We start from the raw sequence: 24,134 nt of genomic DNA on the forward strand, positions 1-24,134 counted from the left end.
CGTCGCACATTACATTCAATTTGCCTACATATCGGACACGAAGGTCGTCAGTAAAAAAGACATGGAAAACAAAACAGCTGTATGTGCTGCAGTATGTTATTAGCTGATCAGGAACGGTATCGCCTCTGATACTTAACGTCTTCAGTCGTCTGAACACGAGGGAATCTCCTCTGTTGGTGCTCTGTTGGGCCGTCCACAGCTTGAAACATTTTCCATCTGTGCTCCCGGATGCAGCATTGTTCACGGCGAATGCAGTGTGGGAGGTCTCTACGGCATTTCCAAAGAATCCGAAAGAACTTCCCTCGTGCACACACAAATGCACACTCGCTCACATTTTTTGGTTTGGTACCTACAGTCAAACACGGCTTGTGCCAAGGCAAACAGCCTCCTGGCAGCCGGCGTGGAAAACCCTCTTCATGTCAGAAAGTGTAGATGTGGACCAATTTAAGATGCTAAGTCGCTCCTCGGAAAGACCCAGAAGCTTTTGTGCAAAAGTTTGAAGGAAAAAAAAAAAGTTGTTTTTGAAAGTCTGAGCAATATGTGCTCTCAAGAAAATCACATGCACGTTGAGTAAAAAGCAACTGGAGACCTGGAGGAAGCTCTCAGGCGGTGATGTGAAATGTCTCTTGAGTGAGTAAAATGGAGCTGGAAGGACCTCGCTCCACGTCAGCTACACCAGACCCACTTTTGTTGATGGTGCACTTAAATTGGACTGTGCTGTCCTGAGGATCTCTCTGTGAGGATTTGTTGTTCCTTTGGAAGAATGGAGCCCGAGGCGTCGCACTTTGTTCCACTAAAGCCTTTCAACATCATCAAACGGAGAAAACATGCTGATCTTTATATCTGCGACCTCTGACATTTTCCCTGAGTGCCTCTTCAATGTCAAACCCCACCACAACAGCCTCACAGTGTCTGCTCGTCCACAAATGTGTAATTAACTCACAAAGGGGCGAAATCTGCCAAACCAGAAAGATCCATATCGTGCTTCTGATGACAAACGTGGCTGAGCAGAACAACATACAGCTTCTTCAGCACATCTTTCATCTGCCAACAGTGCTCTGCTGTGTTCTTGCTGCATGTGCAGCTCTGCAGGGGGGATCCAAACCTCTCTGCCTCTCGGGGGCTTAAACAGAAGAGTCGCCGGCCTCCCGTCAGAGCCGGCGGGGTTTGGTGGCTCTCCGGCTGCTGTTGATGGCTCCGACGGAAGAGGAGGGGCGGGGCTGTGGAGAACGAGAGACGCTGCCAAAAGTCCAAAAGGCCACTAACTGCTGCAACGCCAAACACCAGAAGGAGACAAAGACGGAAGCACTTGTGCACCAGCATGCAGAGACGAGGACTCATTTCAATGTGAATTTGCATTTAAAGACGGTCACTTCATACAACAAATCACCAAACCCAACGCCAGTGCATCAAAGAAGACAAAAAATCTGTTCAGAAAAGTCTTTGCTTGGACCTCTGTGTGTTGCAGTGGTCAACACACAGAGGTTGAGTTGATCAGGCATCATCAGTGTATCTAAATCAGTCTGGTATTTAGCTGTTTGGGCCATGAAAGCAAAAAAAACATTAAAAATCATGGAAGCTTAAGAAATTGCAATTTGGTGATCTACTTCATGATCGTAGTCATTTACTAGTGCATTAATACAGGAAGTAGTGGTGTTCCAGTCATGTGTTTGTTCCCAGCGCTGGTGAATGACGAGACTAAAGGTCTGGTCGATGAAAAAATGTGCACGAGAGATCAGATGTGTCTCTCTGTGTTGGACCTGCCATAAACTGTCCTTTCGTCCAGCGTCTGCTGAAACGCTCCTGTGACCATAATGTGGACGATGTACGTCCAAAAGACCAGGACCTAGTTCATTCAGATAAAAACATGTCTGCCTCGCTTTATATTTTACGGTCCACTTTGTTAAAAGTCTTTTCAACATATTTGATTTGTGTGTAGAACTGTACCTGCTCCTATTTGGACTGTTAAAGCCAATGAAATTATGTAAAATAGAGAGTATTTTAAATAACTTACTTAGTCTTTAGTTGATGTACAGACACACTTTGATTTGTTAAGAAATACATGTTATTTCAATTCTAAACATTATTGTGTTTGACTTAAAGCTTCATAGCAGTTAGCTTTAGATGGAAAACATGATTTCCCTCCTCTACTTTAGATTTAATTACAAGGTATTACACAAGAACTATTCTGTTATTTTTCAGGACTTCCACTCAGGTACCTTGTCATCAGTTGGATGTTTTATAATTATGTTTTTAAAACAGCTTTTAACCTATGGTGTTTTGACTTTTAATGAAAGTTGTTGTGCAAGTCCATGCATGTGGGACACGTGGACTTTGAGGTCCAGTGTTACATTGAGACATGCAAAGTGCTTCTCATCCTCCTCTGAGCTCAAATTCATAGTCAAAAGCTTCCAGTCATGTGGATGAGCTTCTTATTATTTCTGACTAACTTAGGGAGTGTTTGTCAAACTAGTAGGATCTCTGTTGGGTGTGTACTCACATGCACTGTGCACCACCCCAAACCCGCGCGCTGGATATGTTGCAGCCAGAGATCTTGTTTCGGATCACTGAGAATGTCGGAGATTCTTGGAAGAGTGTTGCAGCGCAATTAGGGAGGACAATCCAATAATGTAACTTAAGTTCCAACAAGAGCTCTGTTCTCCACTTGAAGCTGCACCAGAACCTGTTCCACCACACTATTGTTCCCATCCTGTTTACACTTCACCCTGCCTTTTAATCATCCTCCCCTCAGCCCCTCAGAGAAACACCACAGCGTACAACAATCAGCTCCCCTTTCCCGTCTCATCATAAATCTTTCAGTGTTTTTCTCTGTCTTGCAGTGACCAGCCTCTGCTGAGCCTTTTACTTTTGACTGGGGAATCATTTCTGTGCATCAAGAGCAGAGCGAGGCCCTCCAGGGAGTTTGAGGAATCCGAGATGAGACGACGGTCTCAAAGTGAGCAAATGGCCCACCCTCCAATCAGAACCGCACTTGTTTGTCTGTCTGTCTGAGTGTGTGTGTGTGTGTGTGCATGCATGAGGGGGTCATACGTGGGTGTTAATATGGTGTGTGTCTGCTTCATTAGTTTTGTATAAGCCTCCACGCTCTGCTGTGAATGAGGAGGGAGGACGACACACGTCAGCCCCAGACAGAGACAGATGCTGCTGACACGTCCGAGCATCTCTCTATTGTATTATTCATCCTCAGTGTCACATCTCATCTGAAGTGGTCAGCCGGACAGCGCTCAACAGAAGGGGTCGCCTCAACCGCGCACACACGCACACACACACACACACACACACACACACACACACACACACACACACATACACACACACACACACACGGTTATTTTCATAATTCTGTTCGGCGTGGCTTTTTTTTTTTGTGTAAAGTGAGATCATGTGCCAGAGGGCGGGTTACATCTGCCACACTCCAGCTTGGAGCTTCTCTCATCAGGCATGACGCTTTTGAAGTTTTCTCTGAGATCAACAACGCTTTTGATTGGTGTGTGTGTGTGTGTGTGTGTGTGTGTGTGTGTGTGTGTGTGTGTGTGTGTGTGTGTGTGTGTGTGTGTGTGTGTGTGTGTGTGTGTGTGTGTGTGTGTGTGTGTGTGTGTGTGTGTGCGTGTGTGTGCGTGTGTGTGCGTGCGTGTGCGTGCGTGTGTGCGTGTGTCACCTCAGGCAAGACATCAAGCCCCTCCATGTCACCCCAGCCTTCAGCACCCTTTGATCCTCACTCCAGCCCAAACCACCGGGAATTAATCTCTGTTTTATTAATAAGTGTCAGAGGAAACAGCAATTAATGTGATTTCAAACGAAACAAAGCAAACGGAGGGGGTTTTATTGTGTGTGTGTGTGTGTGTGTGTGTGTGTGTGTGTGTGTGTGTGTGTGTGTGTGTGTGTGTGTGTGTGTGTGTGTGACAAACAGGAAGCGAAATGTGTCTGTCTGTTGCTCATACATTCAAGTATGCCAGGCTTGTCTGGAATGTCCGCTGGCTCAACTCCACTCTGCCCACAGTCCTTGCTCATCAGCTACGGTCAGTGGATGAAGCCTTTGTCTGCTTCCCCTGTGAATGAAACTGTCCCCGTGTTGACTTTGTGACGTGACACAGGATTAAAATGGCTCCTCAGGCAAAGCGAATATTTCAAATAGTCCTCCCACATTTGTTTGCAAAGAAGAGGAGAAGAATTTCAGGAATCCCATTTTTTTTCCTATTTATTCTTTATAACAGGGCCAGCAGGTAGATCGTGCTCCACAAACAACTTAGACCCCCCCCGCCCGCCCCCCCAACCCACTGAGCTATTCCTCCTTTCATCATCACCATCATGCAACTTTTCAACCAATAAAGTAAACATAGTATCTATCTATCTATCTATCTATCTATCTATCTATCTATCTATCTATCTATCTATCTATCTATCTATCTATCTATCTATCTATCTATCTATCCATCCATCCATCCATCCATCCATCCATCCATCCATCCATCCATCCATCCATCCATCCATCCATCCATCCATCCATCCATCCATCCATCCATCCATCCATCCATCCATCCATCCATCCATCCATCCATCCATCTATCTAGATAGTGTTTATTTTTTATATCCTACCTTTCTGAAATGAGTATTTTCTGTCTCTCAGTATTGCTGAAAGCCGCAAATGTGGATGTTTTCATGGAAGAAAACAAAATCCATTCATAAACAATAAACTGTAAGATTTCATCGCCATTTTAGTGACGATATAACATCAGCTTGAGGTGTGTGGCTGGAATCAGACGTTATAATACGACTGAACTCCCAGCGGTTCACAATTGTGATGGTTCACATATTAAACCGTGGAAATATTAAAACAAGAGTTATGTTCAGTTTAATGAAGTCCGTGGAAATCTATTGACGTGGAAGAAAACGACCTTGAAATTGAAGCTCGGGCGAAATTTCAAGGAGACAAATACGTTTTCTGAAGCGCTTCAAAAGCAAATCAGCTCTCTGACTATCAACTCCCCACGTGTGTGTGTGTGTGTGTGTGTGTGGTGTGTGTGTGTGTGTGTGTGTGTGTGTGTGTGTGGTGTGTGTGTGTGTGTGTGCGCCAGAAGCAGAAATGTTCCTCTCCTCTCCTCTCTTCTCCTCTCTTCTTTCTTTCCTGCAATTTACTGGGTAATTATTCCATTGTGTAAACAGCTATTACTCTGACTGAATGCTGGCAAGTCTGAAAGGGCTCCTCTGTCACAATCCCCCCCCCCCCCCCCCCCCCCCCCACACACACACACACACACACACACACACACACACACACAGGTCCATGGTGCACAACCTCTCCAGAACAGAGGCAGCAAAATGAATCTTCTGGCAGAGAGATGAAAGAGAGAGTGAGGAAGGAAAAAGTCAACGGACGTAGGAGCAAATCTATAGACAGAAACTGTTTGGTGCTTATATCGTTTCCTCACGTAGATAGCTGGAACGTGTAAAACTATACAGGCTCAATATAGTCCTGAAACCATGTGGAGTCTTTATTTAGCTGTCTGAAGGGAATGGTTGAGTATGGCTCTGTTTCTTCATGTTCAAGTACATATTTAAAAACAAGAAAAATTTGAAAAACAATAAACTGGTAGTATTAAGAATGAAGTCAATGAGGGGGACTAAAGATCAAATGTAGAGAACATTGGTAAAGTATACATAAACCTTTTCTGACTTTATTTCCTATACTTGACCAATTATCTCATTTATGTTTCTCTGATGTGGCCCTAATATGTCTTGGTATGGAACGTTTACCTTTAGGTACATAGTTTTCATCACGGAGAGACAGTATTTGCAATCTCAGCACAAATGGAATCAGGTCATCTGGACTCAGACGTTTGTCCTGAAAGACGTTTTGTCTCCATCCGTTGGTGCTGTTCACCGAACGAGGCTGGCTGGCTTAACTGAAATGTTGGGAGAGCTCAGGTATTCAAACTCTTCGTATTGTGTGCTGGGTCATCTGTTTGTTTACTGCTTGTTTAGCTTCGCTAAGATAAAGATTATTTTACTGTTGGCGACGGCGCATGGCACACACCTCAGTGTTCTTCCTGGGATCTCCCAGTTTCTGTCTGAATGTGTTAAAGCTACCAGGATATGATATTTGTTAAAAATCGATCTCAGTTTTTCAGATATACCCAACAAATAAGAAAATACAATGTTATTAAGAGCATTTTGTTTCTTCTATTCTATGTTCGTTTGTCTTTCTGGAGCATATTCTTTCTCTGATGGAACTGCACCTCGGGTCCCTTATAAGTTCTTACTCCGTCTGTTTCATGTTCCCTCCTGGGTTGGTCTGGTTTCTGTTTCCAGAGAAGTCCGTTCAGTTTGGTGGGAGTTGTTGTCCTCTGCTTTTGTAAGATACAAAACTGTCCTCTGCTGCTCTTTGCTTCTTTGCTTTCGGTGTGTTGGACAAGTTGGGCTTCCTGTGTGAAGCTCGTGACCTTTTCACAAGACGACGTCACGCAAAGTGGGTTTTCATTTCCAGAGTAACTGATCTCCTTCAGGTCCTCAATTGTGAATCTGATCTATATTTTTACCTTTGCCGATAAAAGTTGGTGGCAAAGGTTAATGTTTTTAGTCACGTGCCTTCATTCATTCATTCATTCATTCATTCATTCTTTTTAATGATGTGTGGATCAAACACAACTTGTTCACAAGAGGACAAAGGAATTATGTTCCAAATAAAGTATTGTATCTTTGCTGATAATAACAGCATTCAAAGAAAACCCTTATTGCGTCAGGTGATGACATTCTAACACATTGTATTTTCTCACTGCAGCACTCAGCTCTGGTGGAAAACTAAAATGGATCAGTCAGCAGTGGGCGCATATTTAATACAGAATTTAATCCAAGTTTCTCTTCACTTGCCTCTCTCGGGACGAGCCAACCTGTCAGTGCCACACACACACACACACACACACACACACACACACACACACACACACACACACACACACACACACACGCACACTCAGACAGCGTAGATGAGACATGCCGTGCATTCGCTCCAGTGGTTGTTGGCTTGTCAGTCTGTCGGTCTGTCAGTCTGTCTGTCTCACACTCGGTCAGCTCTGAAACCTTAGAGCGGCTGCCAGGGCAGACGCTCCGATCCAAAGATAGAGAGATGGAAATCGAGAGAGAGAACTGGAGAGACAAAACGTAGAGACATTTAACACCAGCAGCAGCTCCGACTCAGAGCAGACTACCAACACTGCTTTTTGATTATTTCATCTTAAAGGGCTTGTGGAGCATTTCTTTGATTTCCCACCAGTAAAGAAGAATGAAGTTAACTGGATTTGAAATGAGACAGAGAGGAATAGATCATATCAAGGGAAAAGAGTGATCTCTGTTAAGGTTAAGTTTTAAATGTAGACATAAAGGCTCAGGTGATGTAATCTTTTCATATCTTATTGTGGTCTTCCATATTTAAAATAGAATAAAATAAAATAAATGCTGGTTAACCTTATTTAAAGGACTATCGAGCATTTATTTAACTTGACTGGTACTTTACACAGAATCCTACTGAACTTTGTTGCATGTAATGTAAGTGGATCCAAGTGTCATTATTTTTGGGAAATTAAAATATGATCATCAAAATAAAGGCTGTTGGTTTTTTTTGAAAGATTGGACTTGGCCAGGTGGTCTATATTGATCCACCCATCTACTCCGGGGTTTAATGAGCCAGCCCACTAGGGCAACATCCAGGCCCCCTGAGGGAGGCAATAGAAGCTTGATTCTGCCTGCATGAGGGCATCTTTGTCCTCTGTCCTGACCGGGAGAGGCCCCAGCTGGGGGTCTCAGGCCAACAGACACACTCCAATATTTGGGTGGAGAGGCAGAGAGCAACGTCTCTGTTGGTTCCACCTCACTGCCTCCTTTCTTATCGGCTTACAAGAAGCCATAACAGCTCCGCCTCGCCTCGCCTCACATCATGCACAAACACATGATCTCGCACACACATGTGACCATGGGCATACATTTCCACAGGGTTCATGTATAACCGTATAAGATCCAGGTTGCTGTGTCTGTTTGGGCCCCCTCCCCCTTTACATTTTTTTGGGGGGGGTTGTTTTGTCTCCTGTGAACTTCCGAATGTATTTGCGGTTGGTATAATTGTGCTGTCGGCGAGATCTGTTTGAAAATTTGCTCGGTTTGCACATTTCGCATCACAATAGGAGCCATTGGCCAAGTTGCTCATCCCTCTGTCCAGTGCCAGGTCTCCTTTTCAGACATCAGCGTTTCATCTCTTTCTGTACGTCTGCATTGTGTTTGAATGTCCATAAATTAATCTTTTGATGAATCCCTGTCCCCGCACTGGCACAATCACATCCACATGCTTGACTGGACATAGCCTGTAACCGGCATGATGTCATGGCAGCGGAGGGCTTTTTGTTCACGAGCCGCCTTTTGTTTATATCCAATTAACTGTGCGCTTTGAAGTCTATGAAGTGATTTAACAGCGTTATTGCATTATGTCACTGATTTTAGACTGGTTGAAAACTTTATATAATGTGTTACACAAATACTCGAGTTCATGGTGTTCTTGAATTACTAACGTATCTTCAGTATCTTGATCAAACTAACTTTTGGTCACTTTATCACAGTGGGTGAAAAAACAACAACCCAGTTACCTAAAAAAACACTGAATCATGAAGAAAAATTGACAATTTAAAGAAAAGGACAAATAAAGTTGTAATAAAAAAAATAAACATGTAATAATACTTGCAATATCCATCTTGGATTCCCACTTGATTTAACTCAGCCTTGCAGATATGAGGAGCTGATCCCAGCTGACTTTGAGTGAAAAACACACGGGACACTGATCATTTAGAATCACCAGAACTAACCTTATATAAACATATCACTGGATGGTTGAATTGTGGAGGGAAGCCCCATGCCTTAAACCCAACATATAAAATGTCCAGAATGTACAAGCACAAAAAAATAATACAAATATAATCAATAAACAAGATTCATGAATATAAATGTAACTAATGCAATTTTACCAGATCAGCATTCTCAATTCTCTCTATGCAGTCATGGTTACATTCACATTCCCATTGATAGAGTTTGTCGTCTCACCCAGGTACACATGGATATCAGAGACTTAGTGACTCTTTCTCCCCGTTTCTCACATGTCATTGCTGCCAAAAGACTTCATTTATGTAAGGAAATCCTTTTTGACATCTCCAAACTGGTTTTACTTTGGTATCCTGATACTTTTCCACTCCTCCAAAGTCGACAGGTCAACCAATAGAGACTCTAGTGTTTTAAACCGTCCAGCCAGATGTCACAGTGTTTTTATCTTCTACCTATTTTTGCCAATTCGTAAAACACCCATTTGGATTCAGACTAGGTCAAGGTCAGGTGGTCTTTCACGCTTTGATGGACAAACTGTTGACGTCCGAAAGGAACCATTTGTGTTGAATGGCTTCAGAAAATGGGAACTCTCCACCTCTCCAGCGGAAACTCGCCCGCGGAGGTGTATGGAGCAGCATTAACACATTATCTTCAAGGTTAGAACGTGCAGGCATGTGCTGGCCAGCGCCAGCCAGAGCAGCAGAAGTTCACACCCCATGTAACGCCGAGCTCTAACGTGAGATCTCACCGCCACAGAGAGCAAACGTGAACTCGCTGAATCTTCTGCGCCCAGAATGGAGGAAGGCGATGGGTGTTTCTGGTAAATACCGAACCGCCGACAACCTGCAGTTGGAAACTATGTGAAGCATTTTAAGAGCACCTGTGTAATTACATCTCTGCCCACACTAGGTAATGACACGGCTGCTGAACGCCATCCTCCACAGGAAAAATGAGAAAATAAGAACCAGTTTCAACATAAAAAGGACATTTATTGAAATTTTAGGAGCTGCAGAAGAAGAAATAAGAGTGTGTATCCGTAACAGCTTCATATCAAGATCAGACATATACTTTGATATAATTGTGAGTTACACGGAAAAGCATGAGGATTAGAGAGAAGGCTTTGATACAAAAGGGATTTGATTATTCACACTACCATGGCTGGGTTAAGACAAAATAAAATACAAAATTAAGACCATTGAGAGACGTCTTTTTTTTTTTTTACAAATTGTGCAAATCAAAGGCTTCTACAAATGAATTACAAGGCGATATACAAACTATAAACACAAAACGTCTTCAAAGAAAAGAACTATTTACACAATTGGACTACTTAGGACACATTTAGCTTTTGTTGTTAAAATCCAAGATGACACTAAAGCGCGCTAGTCGGGATTTGGCAACAATTCGGTTTTAAATAAGACAGTTGTTACGCATAACCAGACATTTGCAGCTGGAAAAACAATGTACACGAGAGAGTTTTTCACAAAAATAGTACATTCACAACAAAAACAAAAGATGTAACCCTTTATTGGACAGAATCTGGCAAAAAGTACACATGACCCTGAGACACGAACCACAGAGAAATGACAAAAATCGTAGTTTGAAATAGCATCTTGAAATAGAAAACGATCTCCTTCAGTCTCAATGGGCCACAATCTCTATTGCGCGTTTGTATTTTAAGTTGAGGAGGAAGACACACATTTAGCTCACCAAAATTGAGGGAAGCCCAAGTCCAACAGCTAAAAATACAGACACCAAGATTGTTCCTGTGCAACAAAATCATACACTTCCCCACAAATCCTCGCTCTCCTCCAGATACAGTGCCATGAAAAAGTATTTGCCACTTTCTAAAATTCTTGTTTTGTTTTTGTATAACTCTACCGCTTTAATGTTTAAGATCAAACAACAGTAAACATCATATAAAAGATAATTTTATTTATTAAGGAGAGAAAAGAACCTATTCAAAGCCACCTGCCCTTTTGTGACAAAATGTTTGCCCCCTAACCCTGAGAACCGGCTGGAGCACCATCAGCAGCATCAACTGAGATCAAGCGTGTTCTCTAACTGGCTGTAGAATGTTTTGGCTCACTCTTTGCAGAATTGTTTGAATTCGGCAACACTGGAGGGTTGGTTTGTTTAAACTAGTGAGAAGTCAATTTTCTGTTATGTCTTGGGTCCTTGTCAAGCTGCAGAACACGGAGTGGTGGAGGTCACAACCCAATGGCCAAACATCGGGCTTCAGGATTTTCTGGCAGAGCAGGATTCATGTCTCACCCAGTTGTGGCGGTTGGAATCCTGAAGCTTTACAAACGGCCTTGCAACCCTTTCCAGACTGATAGATAGAAATTACTTTATTTCTCTTCTGTTCTTGGACTTTTGGGGAACGCTGCTTTTTGTTGCAGCATTTTGACAATTTTCTTTGTTATACAGATTTTATTTAAGTGATTTCTTGATAGAAGAGGTCTGGGGCCAATCAGGTTTGGGTGTGGTTAATAAAATTAAACTCAGCTTTCCCACCCAAAAATGTGATGAGCCAGAGTTAATTCATGATTTCACACAGGGACAGGTGGGTTGGATAGACCCCCCCCCCCTTAAACATTTAAGTGGGTGTAATATCAAAAAAAAAAAAAAAGAATGGGGCAAAGACTTTTTCCCAACACTATACAGAGCATAGGAGAGGTCGAATTCAGACCCTGTTTACCTGACGTTTAAAGTGATAAAGGCAAACTTTCCCTCCCCTCCGAGTGTCAGGAGGGGTGAGAAACCACAATAAAAGACTGCTTCGCTTTCTTTAACGTAAAAACAACATGTCAGTAAAACTGGTGACGTATTCATGAGATGATACACAACTGATGGTGGAATAAGTCACTCGAGCAGTGCATGATTCAGTCAGTCACAGTAGCTTATTTGCCCCCCAGGGTGGAAAGAGAGAAGATTCTGGGGGGGGGTTGTGCAGAGATGGCTCACCTCTACACTCTCTGCCTCACATGTATTACAAAGGCGTCTGTGAGGTCTCTGCAGTCTACATGGCAACCGGTCCAGCTCAGAAGAGAGGCTGCATGAGAAAGTCACACAATAAGTGAGTAAACAGAACTGGGCTGATTCCAGGACCCTTCGCCTTCTTTCCTCTGCAGCCCAAGATAATGTGATTCAGGCTGGATGGAGTCATGACGAGCATTTAAAAGGAAAGGGGGAGAGAGGAAAAAAAAAAAAAAAAAACACCCTCCTCGTCGTCGTCCTCATCTTCAGTGCCGGTGAAGGTAGACACATACCTGCATACCAGACACCACGGCTCATCTAGGGAAAGAGACAGAGGGACATTAAGGTTTTGGTCTGCTGTACAAGGACCCCATGTGTGACTTCCCCAACCACATGACCAGAGACGGGTGGCCGGGACATTCTCAGGGAGTGCAGAGGAACGCCAAGACTTCAGTCAGCCAGGCTACACATCAGCTTATCACCATGCCATTTTATCAGGCTTACTCACATAGCATGAATAATGCCATGGGACAGGGCATTATTTAACCAAAGTCCTCCTGGCATGTGAGATTATGTTGTTCGAGCCATTCATGTTGCTGGGTAATAAATATGCGAGGGTGGCAGTGGAGAGGACCCCTTTGTGAAAATAAGCTTCTCTGGATAGAACACATATTCCAAAGCCATCCTCTCTCCTCTGCTTGATCCGGATAGAATTCATACCACATGCAGTTTATGCGCCAACTCTCAAATTCCTGCCGGCACCAGTTTTAACATAAATACTGTGTTGAATTCCCCCCAAAAAGATCTCGTCTGAGGCTTTCTGCGCAACTTCAGATAACTTGGCGTCTTAAATCTCCTCACCTGCTGTCGCGGAGGAATGTCCTGCTGCATGTTTGAGGGCTTGGAGCAGAAATCCAAACATGTTCACCTTTGATTTGCATATTTTTGATAATAAGGCAGCTCAGAAGACCGCACTCGGAGGAAGACTGCGTATATTTCTGGCTCTGCTGGGGGTTTGTTTGGATAACCTAATGAGCCCTCATTTCCATGGCTGACAAAGCCGGTTGATACAACCGAAGCCTCCACTGATCCATAAGCATCTGTTACTGCTGTGATTACTTTGCCCCAAGTGCAACAGCAGGACGCAGCCAGAGGGGCGAACTACTGGAACAACATGGAGGCAACCATAGGCCACAAACATGTCGGTTTAAAGTGCATTATGCTAATGTTTACAAATACCACTTGTCAAACGAGTATCAGAACAAATACCGCAACCCGACTTAAATATAAATACCTAATACCACCTCTTAAATTACGTATTTTTTTGAGAATATGGAGCCAATCAATTTTTACTTTAATAGCTTTTTTTTTAGGATTTGTTTAGTATTTTGGGTGTGACTGTACTAAACAAAACCACACTTGAAGTACCAAGAGTGATTCTTAATGCAATATTTCACAAATGCACGAGAGTTGTTATTTCCAGGCATCCATCACAACAGAGGCGGGAGCTTTGATTCACACGCTGGACTCAGCAGGATCCCTGATTGGCTCAACATCAGACGGAAAATGCAGCTTATAGATTTACTTTTCTTGATCGTCAATCTGATACCATATCTGCTACACCTTTAATTAGACTTCTAGGAAGTGTTTTGAACTTCTAGCGATACGCTCAGCTTATGTGCAGCTATCATGAAGACATTCAATAACAGCCGCCCTCTTTCACCCCTCATCGTACCGGATTACACGTCAACACAGCTCTTAATGCTGTCGTCAGGACTGAGCTGGAGACCGTCCCACAGTCTCGTCACCAGTACCCGACATGTCTCCTGAATCTGTAGCAATGTTCACCTTTCACCCTCATTTCAAACTGCGATTATCTAAACAATAACTCGGCCAACATGGCGTGTAGTCTGTGGCCCCGTTTACACAACCTCCTCAAGTGAAAACAGAAAACTTGTTGTTGTTTTGGCTGCTTGTTTACACGACAACGGCCTTCTGTAGCTGAACTGTATTTGCAAACAGCTTCCAGGGTGTAATTTAGAACCTTCTGCTCTCGCTGTAAAAAGGTAAAAACTGAACTTTTATGAAACGCTGCATACTGCGCAAGTGCAGCAAATAATTACGTTCACTCTTTTGAACTCGACGGTGCCTCTCCAATAAAGTGAACATTTATTACAGCGTTATCTGAATCACATGCGGAGTATTCAACAACAAAAAAGATTGTTTAAAGAAGCGCGTGGCTCTCCCACCGCACACACCGGTGGCCTGATAAGCATTTTATTTTTAGCGTTTCTAGAATTTCTGTGTGTGGTGATCATTTTGAAAATGTTGCTGTCCGAACGTGAAACTTTACTGAAACACAAAGACAAGCTTCCTGCCGTTTTCTGTCCGTCGCTGTTATGTAAACGGGGGGTGACTTTTCGTGTTCACTGCCGTGTGAAAGCAAATTCACCTTCACCCACGAATCGAGAATCATCCAGGGATCCATGTGTGTTTGTTTTGGTTGACTGAAGGCTGCCCAGCGTGCCGCTGTGGGAGACGGAGGGAGTCTGACCTTCAGCAGACCAAACAGATGGGTTGGGACCGTGTGACATGACTGGATCTGACAGTCAGAGGTTGAACTCTGCTTCCACATTTCTACAGAGAAAACTAACAATTTTATGGCTTTGTTTAATTTTAATATCCCATCCTGTCGTCTTCATTTATCAAAATCGGCCAGTCGTGCACCGGGACATTCACCTTTTTCTCAGCTGCACTTTGGACAACATCTGCGTCCTCATGAAGCCCAATTAGGTGTGTGCGGCTTTAGACCACGCGACCTAAAGCCGAGTGGTCTTTCTTTATCTGTCCCCTGTGTGCAAGAAGGCCTGTGCCATGTTTACTAATGACCACCAGGAACTCCACCGTATTGTATGAATCACACTCACTTCATTTCCATGAGTTTGTTTTCAACTTCTCAACTCCTGAGCTCGGGCAAGAGCATCTTAAAAATAAAATGAGGATTCAAGAGGCACGTCTTGATGAATCCTTGGAGAAATTTCATTTTCAGACAAAACCACAACACATTTCTATGACTGAATGAACGCCACTTAAGAGACACCTCAACAGAAATGACATAATTCTGATTAATTACCAAGGCAGACATCCTCTATTCTACCCCAGCTGGCTTTTTGAAGAGGCCCCTGTAACTGTATGACAGCTCATCTCTTTTTGAGGCTGTAATCAAATTAGTCTGGGTGATTATTCAGTCATTTTGAGCATCGTCTTTCCTTTCCCTTTTTGTAACTCTCTGCATGGTGAAAAGACCAATAAAAACCCCATTAGATTTATGCAAATTTAAGCCACTGTGCTGAAGGCTGTAATGTGGCAGATTGATTACTCAAGGGACCGGAGACGAAGTGTGCGTGCACGTGGTAGCTAACTGTATGTGTGTGTGTGTGTGTGTGTGTCTGAGCAGGGAAGTGGGGGGGGGGGTGTTGTACACAGATGCCACAATAAAAGCCTTATTCAGCTTGTGTTCCTGGTGGCCCTCACAGCGAGGCATTAATAAAACATTAGTATTGAGTGACTGGGGGCCTCAGCACTCCTCCTCCCTGATCCCACTGCGACCTTTCCGTTTTACAGCAGCTGTCTGGGATCCAGAGTCCCCTGGTGCCCCCGTGACCTCTCCAGGTGTACCCCGTCACAAAGAGCCAAGCCCACCTTGTAAGAGTGTCCATTAGTTAAACTAATTAAATAAACAAACAAACAAAAAGAAGAAAAAAGGTGGTGGTGGGGTCAGTATCTGCACTACATGCATCTGGATTTCGCATTATAGCATTTTAGTCCCCCAACTATGGCCATTAGACAAGATGTTTTGAACCTCCATTTTTACTTTAAATCCCACTAAAGAAAAGATTCAGCAACACTGTCTTTGCCATATCATCTCCCAGGCTTCATTTTGAAGTGAAAAACTTTTTAGGTTTTGGCTCTTTTACATGCCTCTGGAGTCTCTGGAGGCCATTTTTCAAACAAGGCTTTTCAAAACGTTCTGCTCTTATCTGCGTGCAAACAGGGACAACGGTCGGAGTGAATAGCTCTGCACATGTGTGAGTAGATTAACAATAATGAGGGAGGAACTCTGTTTGTACAATGCTTCCCCTATGAATTGTACGCTTACTTCACCATAGGTTTTTTTCTCTCTCTCTCTTCTCTTGCTCCACCTCCCTGCAGAAGCTCCGATAGTGGAACTAGAAGTTTGTCCTCAGCCTCCAGCCCAGTCCATCTGCAGCGAAGGGGTTTCAGTCTGCTAAATTGAATGAAGAATCCCTGCTTCCTATGAACCTATGGGTACCTGAAGTCCAACTCTAAAGGCTGCCCAGAGAAAAGTCTGAATATCTCCATTAAGTGTCTTTATCTCTGCCCGTTTTAACACCAAATGAGATGTTTAAAGCCTTTCACTTTTGTCACAGTCATAACAAATATGAACTCTCATAGTTTTCCATCAACAGTGGGCTCTGGCTTGGCATCAAGAGCCTGTGGTTAGTCACATCTGGCCAAAATGCACAGGGCAGCAAACTCCAGAAGGTGGTGATAAAAACAGTTTATGTGGCTTGTCTGGGATTACCAGACTTTTCACTGTGTGGACAACAGGGATGCCTGCACCACAACATTAACAAATCTTTACTAATAGGAATGCAGGCCACACCTTCATTCCACCCAAATTAGAGTAAGGATGGTTGGCTTTTTAAAGGACAGGCAATGCCAGCAATTTGACTGCCTTTGTGAGTGTGTGTGTGTGTGTGTGTGTGTGTGTGTGTGTGTGTGTGTGTGTGTGTGTGTGTGTGTGTGTGTGTGTGTGTGTGTGTGTGTGTGTGTGTGAGAGAGAGAGCGAGAGAGTCTCAGCAGTGCGAGTTGAAAACCAGGAGTCTTACAACAATGTAAAAACTTTCAATACAACTTGTGAAAACTTGAACAGCTGACTGGTGGTTTTTAAAGCAACAATAACACCAAAATGGAGCTTTAGAAACAAAGTGCACACAAACACACTTTCACACAAGTGTTTTTCTTTCTAACCCCAGCTGAAAGTTGACAACCTCGGGAGCAAAGTATTTTTAGACTGTCCTTAGTCTCGCCTGCCAAACAAAGCAAAATATAGCTTTGCTTATTCTGGTCTTGCTTCGTCTTCCTCTCTGTCCCCTCCTCCTCTGCATGTGTGTGTGTGTGTGTGCACTGTGTTACTTTGATGGTCCTATATATTTGCCGCTTGACATCTCCTTTTAACCATTTCCTGGACGAGAGTAACCCAAAGATTGACATATGCTTGGCACACGGAGGGAACTTGAGCTTGTTGTAATTAAACATAAAGTCATAGTAGCCACTGATGTTTACTTTTGAGACTTTATAAAGCTATATTGCCTTGATCTGTCAGTCAGCCTGTCTGTCTCCATAGTGGCACAGGAAACCCTGGCGACCATGGATACAGCGTACTGTACCAGTAGCCTCCCAAGGCTCAGCCCCCAGGTCCATCATCTCCAGCTGTTTACTGTAGACACAAGTCCCACATAAAGCTTTTGCGTCTCACCGACGTGCACTTAGCGTCACTTTCAACTCACTGCCTCCATGAAAAAAGAAAAGAAAAAGAAAAACCTTGTCGGGAGTTACTTTCATGCATTTTTAAGAAGAGCACATGTCTGACAGAACTGAAAAACGGGATCTACTAAAACTAGAGCAACAATAACATTTTAAAAGAGAAAAAAGGAAAAAAAGATTACATTTAATTTTTTGGGGCATCAATGACACTGATGGGATCGCCGTCTTAGACAGAAGCGGTGACATTCAATGATTTACCAAACTGCAAAAATGCTCCAGTAAGATTCAAGACAAATCATTCTCACTCACCCAGTTATTTGAATAATAAATCTGACAGAGCGAGAAAAGTTATCTGAGCAAGAAGACTGAAAACAATGGAGTCCAGTACGTCTTTGTTACATTGATTCATCCGTTAGGTGTGTCGACCCAGCCTGTAAATGAGGTACACTTAATTCCCCTTTGTAAACTTTAAACAGATCTAGGTTAGCCATTTCCCACATTGGGTTTTGTATTATAGGATAAACCTTGCATATGCAAACTATTGTGTGTATGGACAATTATTTATTAGACCAACAAACCAAGAAGACCGTCCTCTGAGAAAGACGAATAGCGACCAATACAAAACACGATATAAAGTCCGACTGCTGCAACTTCAGAAAACAATTAGTTTCATATGACTATTCTCGCTTGACAACCACAGGGCATATCTGAAAGAAACCAGCACACATTATCACACCACTGACTCTTTATATAAGCTATGAGCCTCCTGCTTCTCCTTTTTGTACAAAACCAAGAGCACCGCAAGAAAAAACATGTCATCGCTTATCTCACATGAAACTGTGAATACTGCCACCTGTCATTCCTTCAGGCGGCTCAAGCCTCTCAATCTTTCAGCGGTACAATATGCTATATGTCAGTCATAATAAGCTCGGGGTGAACACTTCATTTTCCCGTCTTTTTGCTTTTTATTGATTACAGATTATACTTTTAAAATTTTTGGGTGTTGTGCAACCCCCCCCAGCAACTGTATGCATACATTTAAGCCCCCTAAATAGGTTTGTCGTTTTCTCATTGTATAAAAGCACTGGATAATTTATTCTGATTACGAACCAGATTAAGGGCTTGTTTTAACACGAGTAAAAAGGATTTGAGGGAAAGTGTTAAAACATGTAAAATTTTGAGACCTTAGAATAGTGCATGATATAAAAAGGTATGTCCTCAAGCCTATATGAAGTATACCAAATATAACCCCATGTGTCACCTCATCTTATATCACTTACAACTGTTTAAGGTTACTGACTTGCATCATCCTTCACACTGGCCCTGCTGGCACTACAGGCTCAGACCTGATCCCCGCCTCCCTGTCTCACTCCAGCCCCTGACAGAGGTGCTGCCCTGTAGCGCTCTCCCTGTGATTATCAGCACCACTGACATTCCTCCTGCACTTTAAACCACGTCTCCTCCATGTTTATCCAACACTAAGCTGTCACTGTGGCTAACTGTGTAACCACCAGCAACCATGAAAACAGAGAGGAGCTCCTCCAGTGAAAAGTGGACTCACCTGGAACTGTTAACTATGCAGTTTGATCTCTCCACTCACAATGCCATCGTTTGGCTTAACATGAATACGTATTTCACAATTAGCATAACGGGTTTGCACTAAACAATGACAATCAGTGTTTTTACACAATGAATGCATTTAAACTAAACATTTGGCCTTTTAGGAACGCTCAGTCAATGCTTTCACATCACACCAAGTCCCAGTTGCCCATCAACTAACCTCAGATTAATTGGCGTTATTTTTTATTTTTTTTTGGTGGCGACTGTGAGGTTACAGAGCACGACCACAGAGGAAGGTGCAACAGCGAGGAGAATGTGACAGAAGAATCCTACGTCTTATATGATGCCAAGTCTATCAAGATTTGGATTGTTCTAGCAAAAATGTTAAAATACTGAGTGATGTTTTAACACATCAAAGACCAACCCCCCCGCCCCCCTCCCCCGACATTGATCGTTCCATAAAGTTGTTGTTTGACTAAATAAAGAACACAATCAGTGACACATGATTTCAGCTGATTTGTTTGTGTCGTGTAAAGAGGTTACAATATCTTACCATGAAACTTCCAGTAGCCGGTTAGTCTTTATGCCGGGAGGTACTTCCATGTGCTGACGAAGGCCGTAGGAATGAGCGAGTAGGGCACACTGGTCACGCTGTCCCAAGAGTCTGAAGATGGATCATAACAGTCTAGTGTCTTACACCTCTGTGCCCCAAAGTACCCTCCGACCACATACAGTCTGTTTCCTGATGCCACAGCGTGACAGCTGATCCGCTTGGCTGTCACATCGCCGAACTTTGACCACTGGTACGTCTCACTGTTAAACCGGTATGCCGAGCTGGCCGAGAATTCAGTGTCACCGCCGATTACGACGACATGATTGCCGACCACAGCCGCTGCGGTGTATCGCCACAGCTGTGGACAAGCTGCCGGTACCGACCAGCGATTTTGACAGGGGTCGAAGCACTGCACCTTAGGATATTTGTCTCTGTTCACACTGGTGCCTCCAAAGGCAAAAAGTTTGTTTTTGGCACCGACCACAGCGGCGTTGCTCACCCCTTCTCGCAATGGAGCCACGAGGGCCCACTTGTTGGTTTGAGGGTCATATTGTTCCACCTGCTTGAGAGACACAGACGGGGAGGCAGGAAAGGATCCCGCCAAAGACGTGTGCCCTCCCACAACATACAGCGTATGGTCGAGTTCTGCAGAACCATGTCCAAATCTGGCTACCAGCATAGGTGCTGCTTTGGACCACTCGTCGTGCAGTGTATCGTAGACCCAGACATCTTTGGAGGCACCATTTTCAGATCCACGGCCTCCAGTGACATAAACCTGAAACAAGTATAAAAATCACGATCTGTTCAAATCCTCATGGTAATGAAAAACAAAATCATTTCTTCTTAGTTCACTTCTCATACATACCTTGCAACCTATGGCACAGGCACTGCACTCCTTCCTGGGGCTGGGGATATCCGTTTTTGGGGTGATCTCCTTGGTCTTGTTGTCAATCATGTAGACTTTATCGCACATAAAAGTCTGTCCTCCCAGCAGCAGCAGAGCCTGGCTGACCTTTCTGGGTCGAGCACAGAACCCCGTCACAATCCCGTCATTCTGGAGTATCCTCATCTTACAGCAAACGGCATCCTCGACAATCTCTCGACTCACTTTGTCGCACATCACCAGCTCCTCCGAGGCCACATTCTTCAGCAGGTACGACTCTGGCAGCAGTGCCAGGCGGACACAGCGCAGCAGCTCGGGGAGCTCACCGTGTCTCCGCTCCATGTCAGCCTTCACCCAGTCGATCACGGCCTCGTACACGAGACTTTCGTCCTCCACCTCCAACTCCTCACTGAGGATCAGTTCCTTTACTTTGTCTCTGGGCAGGCTGAGGAAGTCTTCCGTCTTGAAAAGTGTAGCAAAGTTGGCCAGGCACATCCTCCATGACAGTTCGTACAGTCTCTGACACTGGTGGGCATCTGAAAGCAGCATCATGCCTAAACAGTTTGACTGGTGCAGGTTCTTTTCTAGGAACTCTGCTGCCGCGTCCCTGATGTCGTGGAACTGAAGCATGTCTCCGGCTTCGAGGAGCGACTCTGCGTTTTCCTCGTTGATGATGACCCGGGCCGAGTACACATAGTCGAGTAGGAGCTCCAGCACCTCTGGATGGAGAGAGTCGTGGAAGTTGACATCGTCATCGCGACTCTCCCTGAGCCCGCCACTGAACATGGCCTCGAAATACCGGCTGCAGGAGGCCAGGACGGCCCGGTGGCAGGGGAAGGAGCGGTTTCCTGCCTTCAGCACCACATCTGTGAAAACTTTTCGTTTACGCAGCAGGTTGAGCTGAGTCAGGAGACTGTCCGCATGGGACGTCTTGTGGAAGAGATGGATGTTCATGGAGCCGGAACTGGAGCGAGATTTTCTGTTTTCGTGGTTGCTGACAGACATCTTGAAATTTCACCTAAAGCAATAAAAGATAAAGTCAATTACAAAAGCACCAGTCGGACCTCTTCGAATTATGACTTGTTGAAATGTGTTGTGAAACTCCTACTGATGCGAGTACCACAATAAACACTCCTTTTTTATGACTAAACAACAAACCACGCCAGCAGCTGATGAATGGACGGTTCAGGAATTAAATACTCTCAACAGCATGCCGAGTTAAAACGGAAATGGACTTTGGACTTGGAGAGATGAAAGGAGATCTGATAAGGCGCACACCCACGGAAAACAAAACAGCATGCGTACACTTTGTGCCAGAAAGATTAACCCTGTAAAATCTATTAAACAAACATCACTTTCAAGCCTGCCAGAGCAAATGGGCGACATTAACCAGCTCTCAGGATCAGCTTCTATAATTGATGTGAGTCAAAGTAGCAACACCTGGGCGTGTTGTCCTACTTCACCCGTTTCCACCCCTATAAACATTTTGTGAGTCACATCAAGCCAAACAGAGAGCCAGTAAATCCCTGCCAGCTTGTTCTGTTCCACAGTTGGCTCACATGCAAGATGGTGCCAGAAGCAAAGCTTTCAAGCTCACATAAGATGTGACACCTCAGCTCCTTAAGGATAAAATTATGCAACCACAGCGCAACCGATTAGAAAACCAATCTTCCCTTTGATCATTTGCAGTGGGCTTAGGCAGAGTGGGAGGAATGACTTAATGAGATTAATATTATTTTAACTATTTTAACTAATTGTTGCAAATATGATATGCACAAGGAGCTCTCGCTTTCAAACAACTATAACAATATGTACTGCTTCACTTAGGGCAAACCTGAACACTTGACTGTCAACATCTTCAACTGTTGGTGTTCCAGAGTGTGAAGAATAATATTCAACAACACTTGTTCACATCATGCATTGTCTGTACTTTGCATATTGTACATATTTGCACTGCTCAGACACTGTTGCACTAATATTGATGTTCATTTATGAATTTAATTTGTTGGTGAATTATACCCTGGTGATTTATTATAACTTCACAGGTCTTCATTTTCTATTCTGTTAATGCAACACAGGGATTAGACTCAATTATGTATGACAATCGGGGCATGTACAATATTACACTACAAAAATAAACTATTGCTTTCCACTTATCCCTGCAACTTTTAAACCACTGTCAAAGTCAAGGTTGCAGGGTGCTTGAGCTGATCACTGTTAACGACGAATATAGTACAGTCTATTAACATACATACCGTAAATTCAAGCTCTCGAATTACCTTCAAATGCATGTCTTCAGACTGGGGGAGAAAAATGCACCAATGCACAGAGAGAATATGCAAACTCCACATAGAAATGGACATTTTATATTTATTAGACAAACTAAAATATTTTAATCCATTCTGCTTTCAACGTCCATATATTTAGATTACTATTGAAAACACAGCATCTCAATTCTTTATTAGAGAAAAACGTATTCAAACAACAGAACTTTATGTGTAAATTCAGGCTCTGCGTTTTGATTTTAGGTTCATTCAGTGCATCTCAAAATATTGTAGTATATCTTCCTTTATTTTACTGGAGGCCACACAATCCTTGACACTTGTAAGTGTTGTGAGGGCATAAATAAGTGGCGGCTAACTTTTCATTTGGAAACAACTAGATGCATGGGAGAGCCTCGTATTGAAAACCTACCCGGCTGCAATAAGCGGTGCACAGCACAGAGGGTTAACAAAGACTGTACACAACTTGAAAACGACCAAATAAATATCTTCCGCCTAGAATAACCTTTTGTTTCACGGCAGATAAATTTCAGTCGACTATTCAGCCGCTGTGAAAGGGGGACGGTGGGCTTCCTGGAGGGGGGGGCTCTGTGTGAAATGCAAATCGTTCTGTGCAGTAAATGTGAAACTCGCCACTACAACGTGCGCTCAACTTTCCACCAAAGTTAGCAGCAGGAAGAGGAGCAGCAGCCTGCGGACCTCCAGCCTCGAACCAGCAACCCACGAGGCTGCTGCGCTACACTCCCGGTTACAAACCCCGACCTCAGCCATCAGGATAGAGCGCTTACCTCCAGACACGAGCAGGGCTGCTTCCTTTATTTCGGCCACAACTTGTCAATCTTCTCGTCGAACATTCAAAGCAATCCTGTCCGTGACTTCAGCGCTGCGCCTCGTCCTGTGGCGCTGAGAAGCGGCTGCGCCCATCGGACCGTCCGGTCGCGAACTTTTTGGAGTTTGTACGGGCGTGAAAAAAAAAAAAAAGAACAACAACGTGAAAAGTTAAGTCACTCGGTAGACTCTGCGGTGAAGCCACGCAGCCTGCGGGGGAGCGGCGAGCTGTGCGGAGAGAAAGAGCTCGTGCAGCGGAGGTTCTCTCTCAGGCTCCTCCCCCTTGCTGCTGCGCCCGACCAATCGGCTGCAGCAGCACGAGGCGCACAGCGGGTCTTTATCCTCCCTTCAACTTTGAACGGTGAACAGCACCTGTGTCAGGAGTGAATTCGATAAATAATGCAAATGCTCCCGGGTTCGTCTGCGTGTGTAGCTCGCCTCATAAATAAACAAAAGTCATCCACCGCAGCGCTCTACTAAACCATTTCACTTTAGTCTGCGGCTCATCAACCATCTCGCCTCTGTCTGTGAGGCCTGAGCGGTGCAGGCAGTCACACTTTACACACACAACACACACACTTCACCAACTTTATTTATTTAT

At 44.0% G+C, this 24,134-nt stretch overlaps 1 protein-coding gene across 1 annotated transcript; it reads right to left on the reverse strand.

Moving 5' to 3' along the window:
* Nucleotides 1-9,851: 9,851 nt before the first annotated feature.
* enc3 (ectodermal-neural cortex 3) lies at nt 9,852-23,767 on the reverse strand. The gene is made up of 4 exons (XM_080474165.1): nt 23,494-23,767; nt 20,406-21,441; nt 19,541-20,315; nt 9,852-12,174 (listed from the first exon to the last, which is right to left on the reverse strand). The coding sequence occupies exons 2-3, from the start codon at nt 21,426-21,428 to the stop codon at nt 19,569-19,571; spliced, it is 1,770 nt and encodes a 589-aa protein (XP_080330291.1). The 5' UTR covers nt 21,429-21,441; nt 23,494-23,767; the 3' UTR covers nt 9,852-12,174; nt 19,541-19,568.
* Nucleotides 23,768-24,134: the final 367 nt, after the last annotated feature.

This window comes from Lipophrys pholis (assembly GCF_963383615.2).
Source record: "Lipophrys pholis genome assembly, chromosome: 10".
NCBI classification, from domain to species: Eukaryota; Metazoa; Chordata; class Actinopteri; order Blenniiformes; family Blenniidae; genus Lipophrys; species Lipophrys pholis.

Excerpts from the sequence above, each read along its gene's own strand:
- enc3 (XM_080474165.1), bottom strand. The coding sequence starts at position 21,428 with ATGTCTGTCAGCAACCACGAAAACAGAAAATCTCGCTCCAGTTCCGGC. Across the intron at positions 20,316-20,405 it reads CCTGTGCCATAGGTTGCAAG|GTTTATGTCACTGGAGGCCG; the intron begins GTATGTATGAGA and ends TACTTGTTTCAG.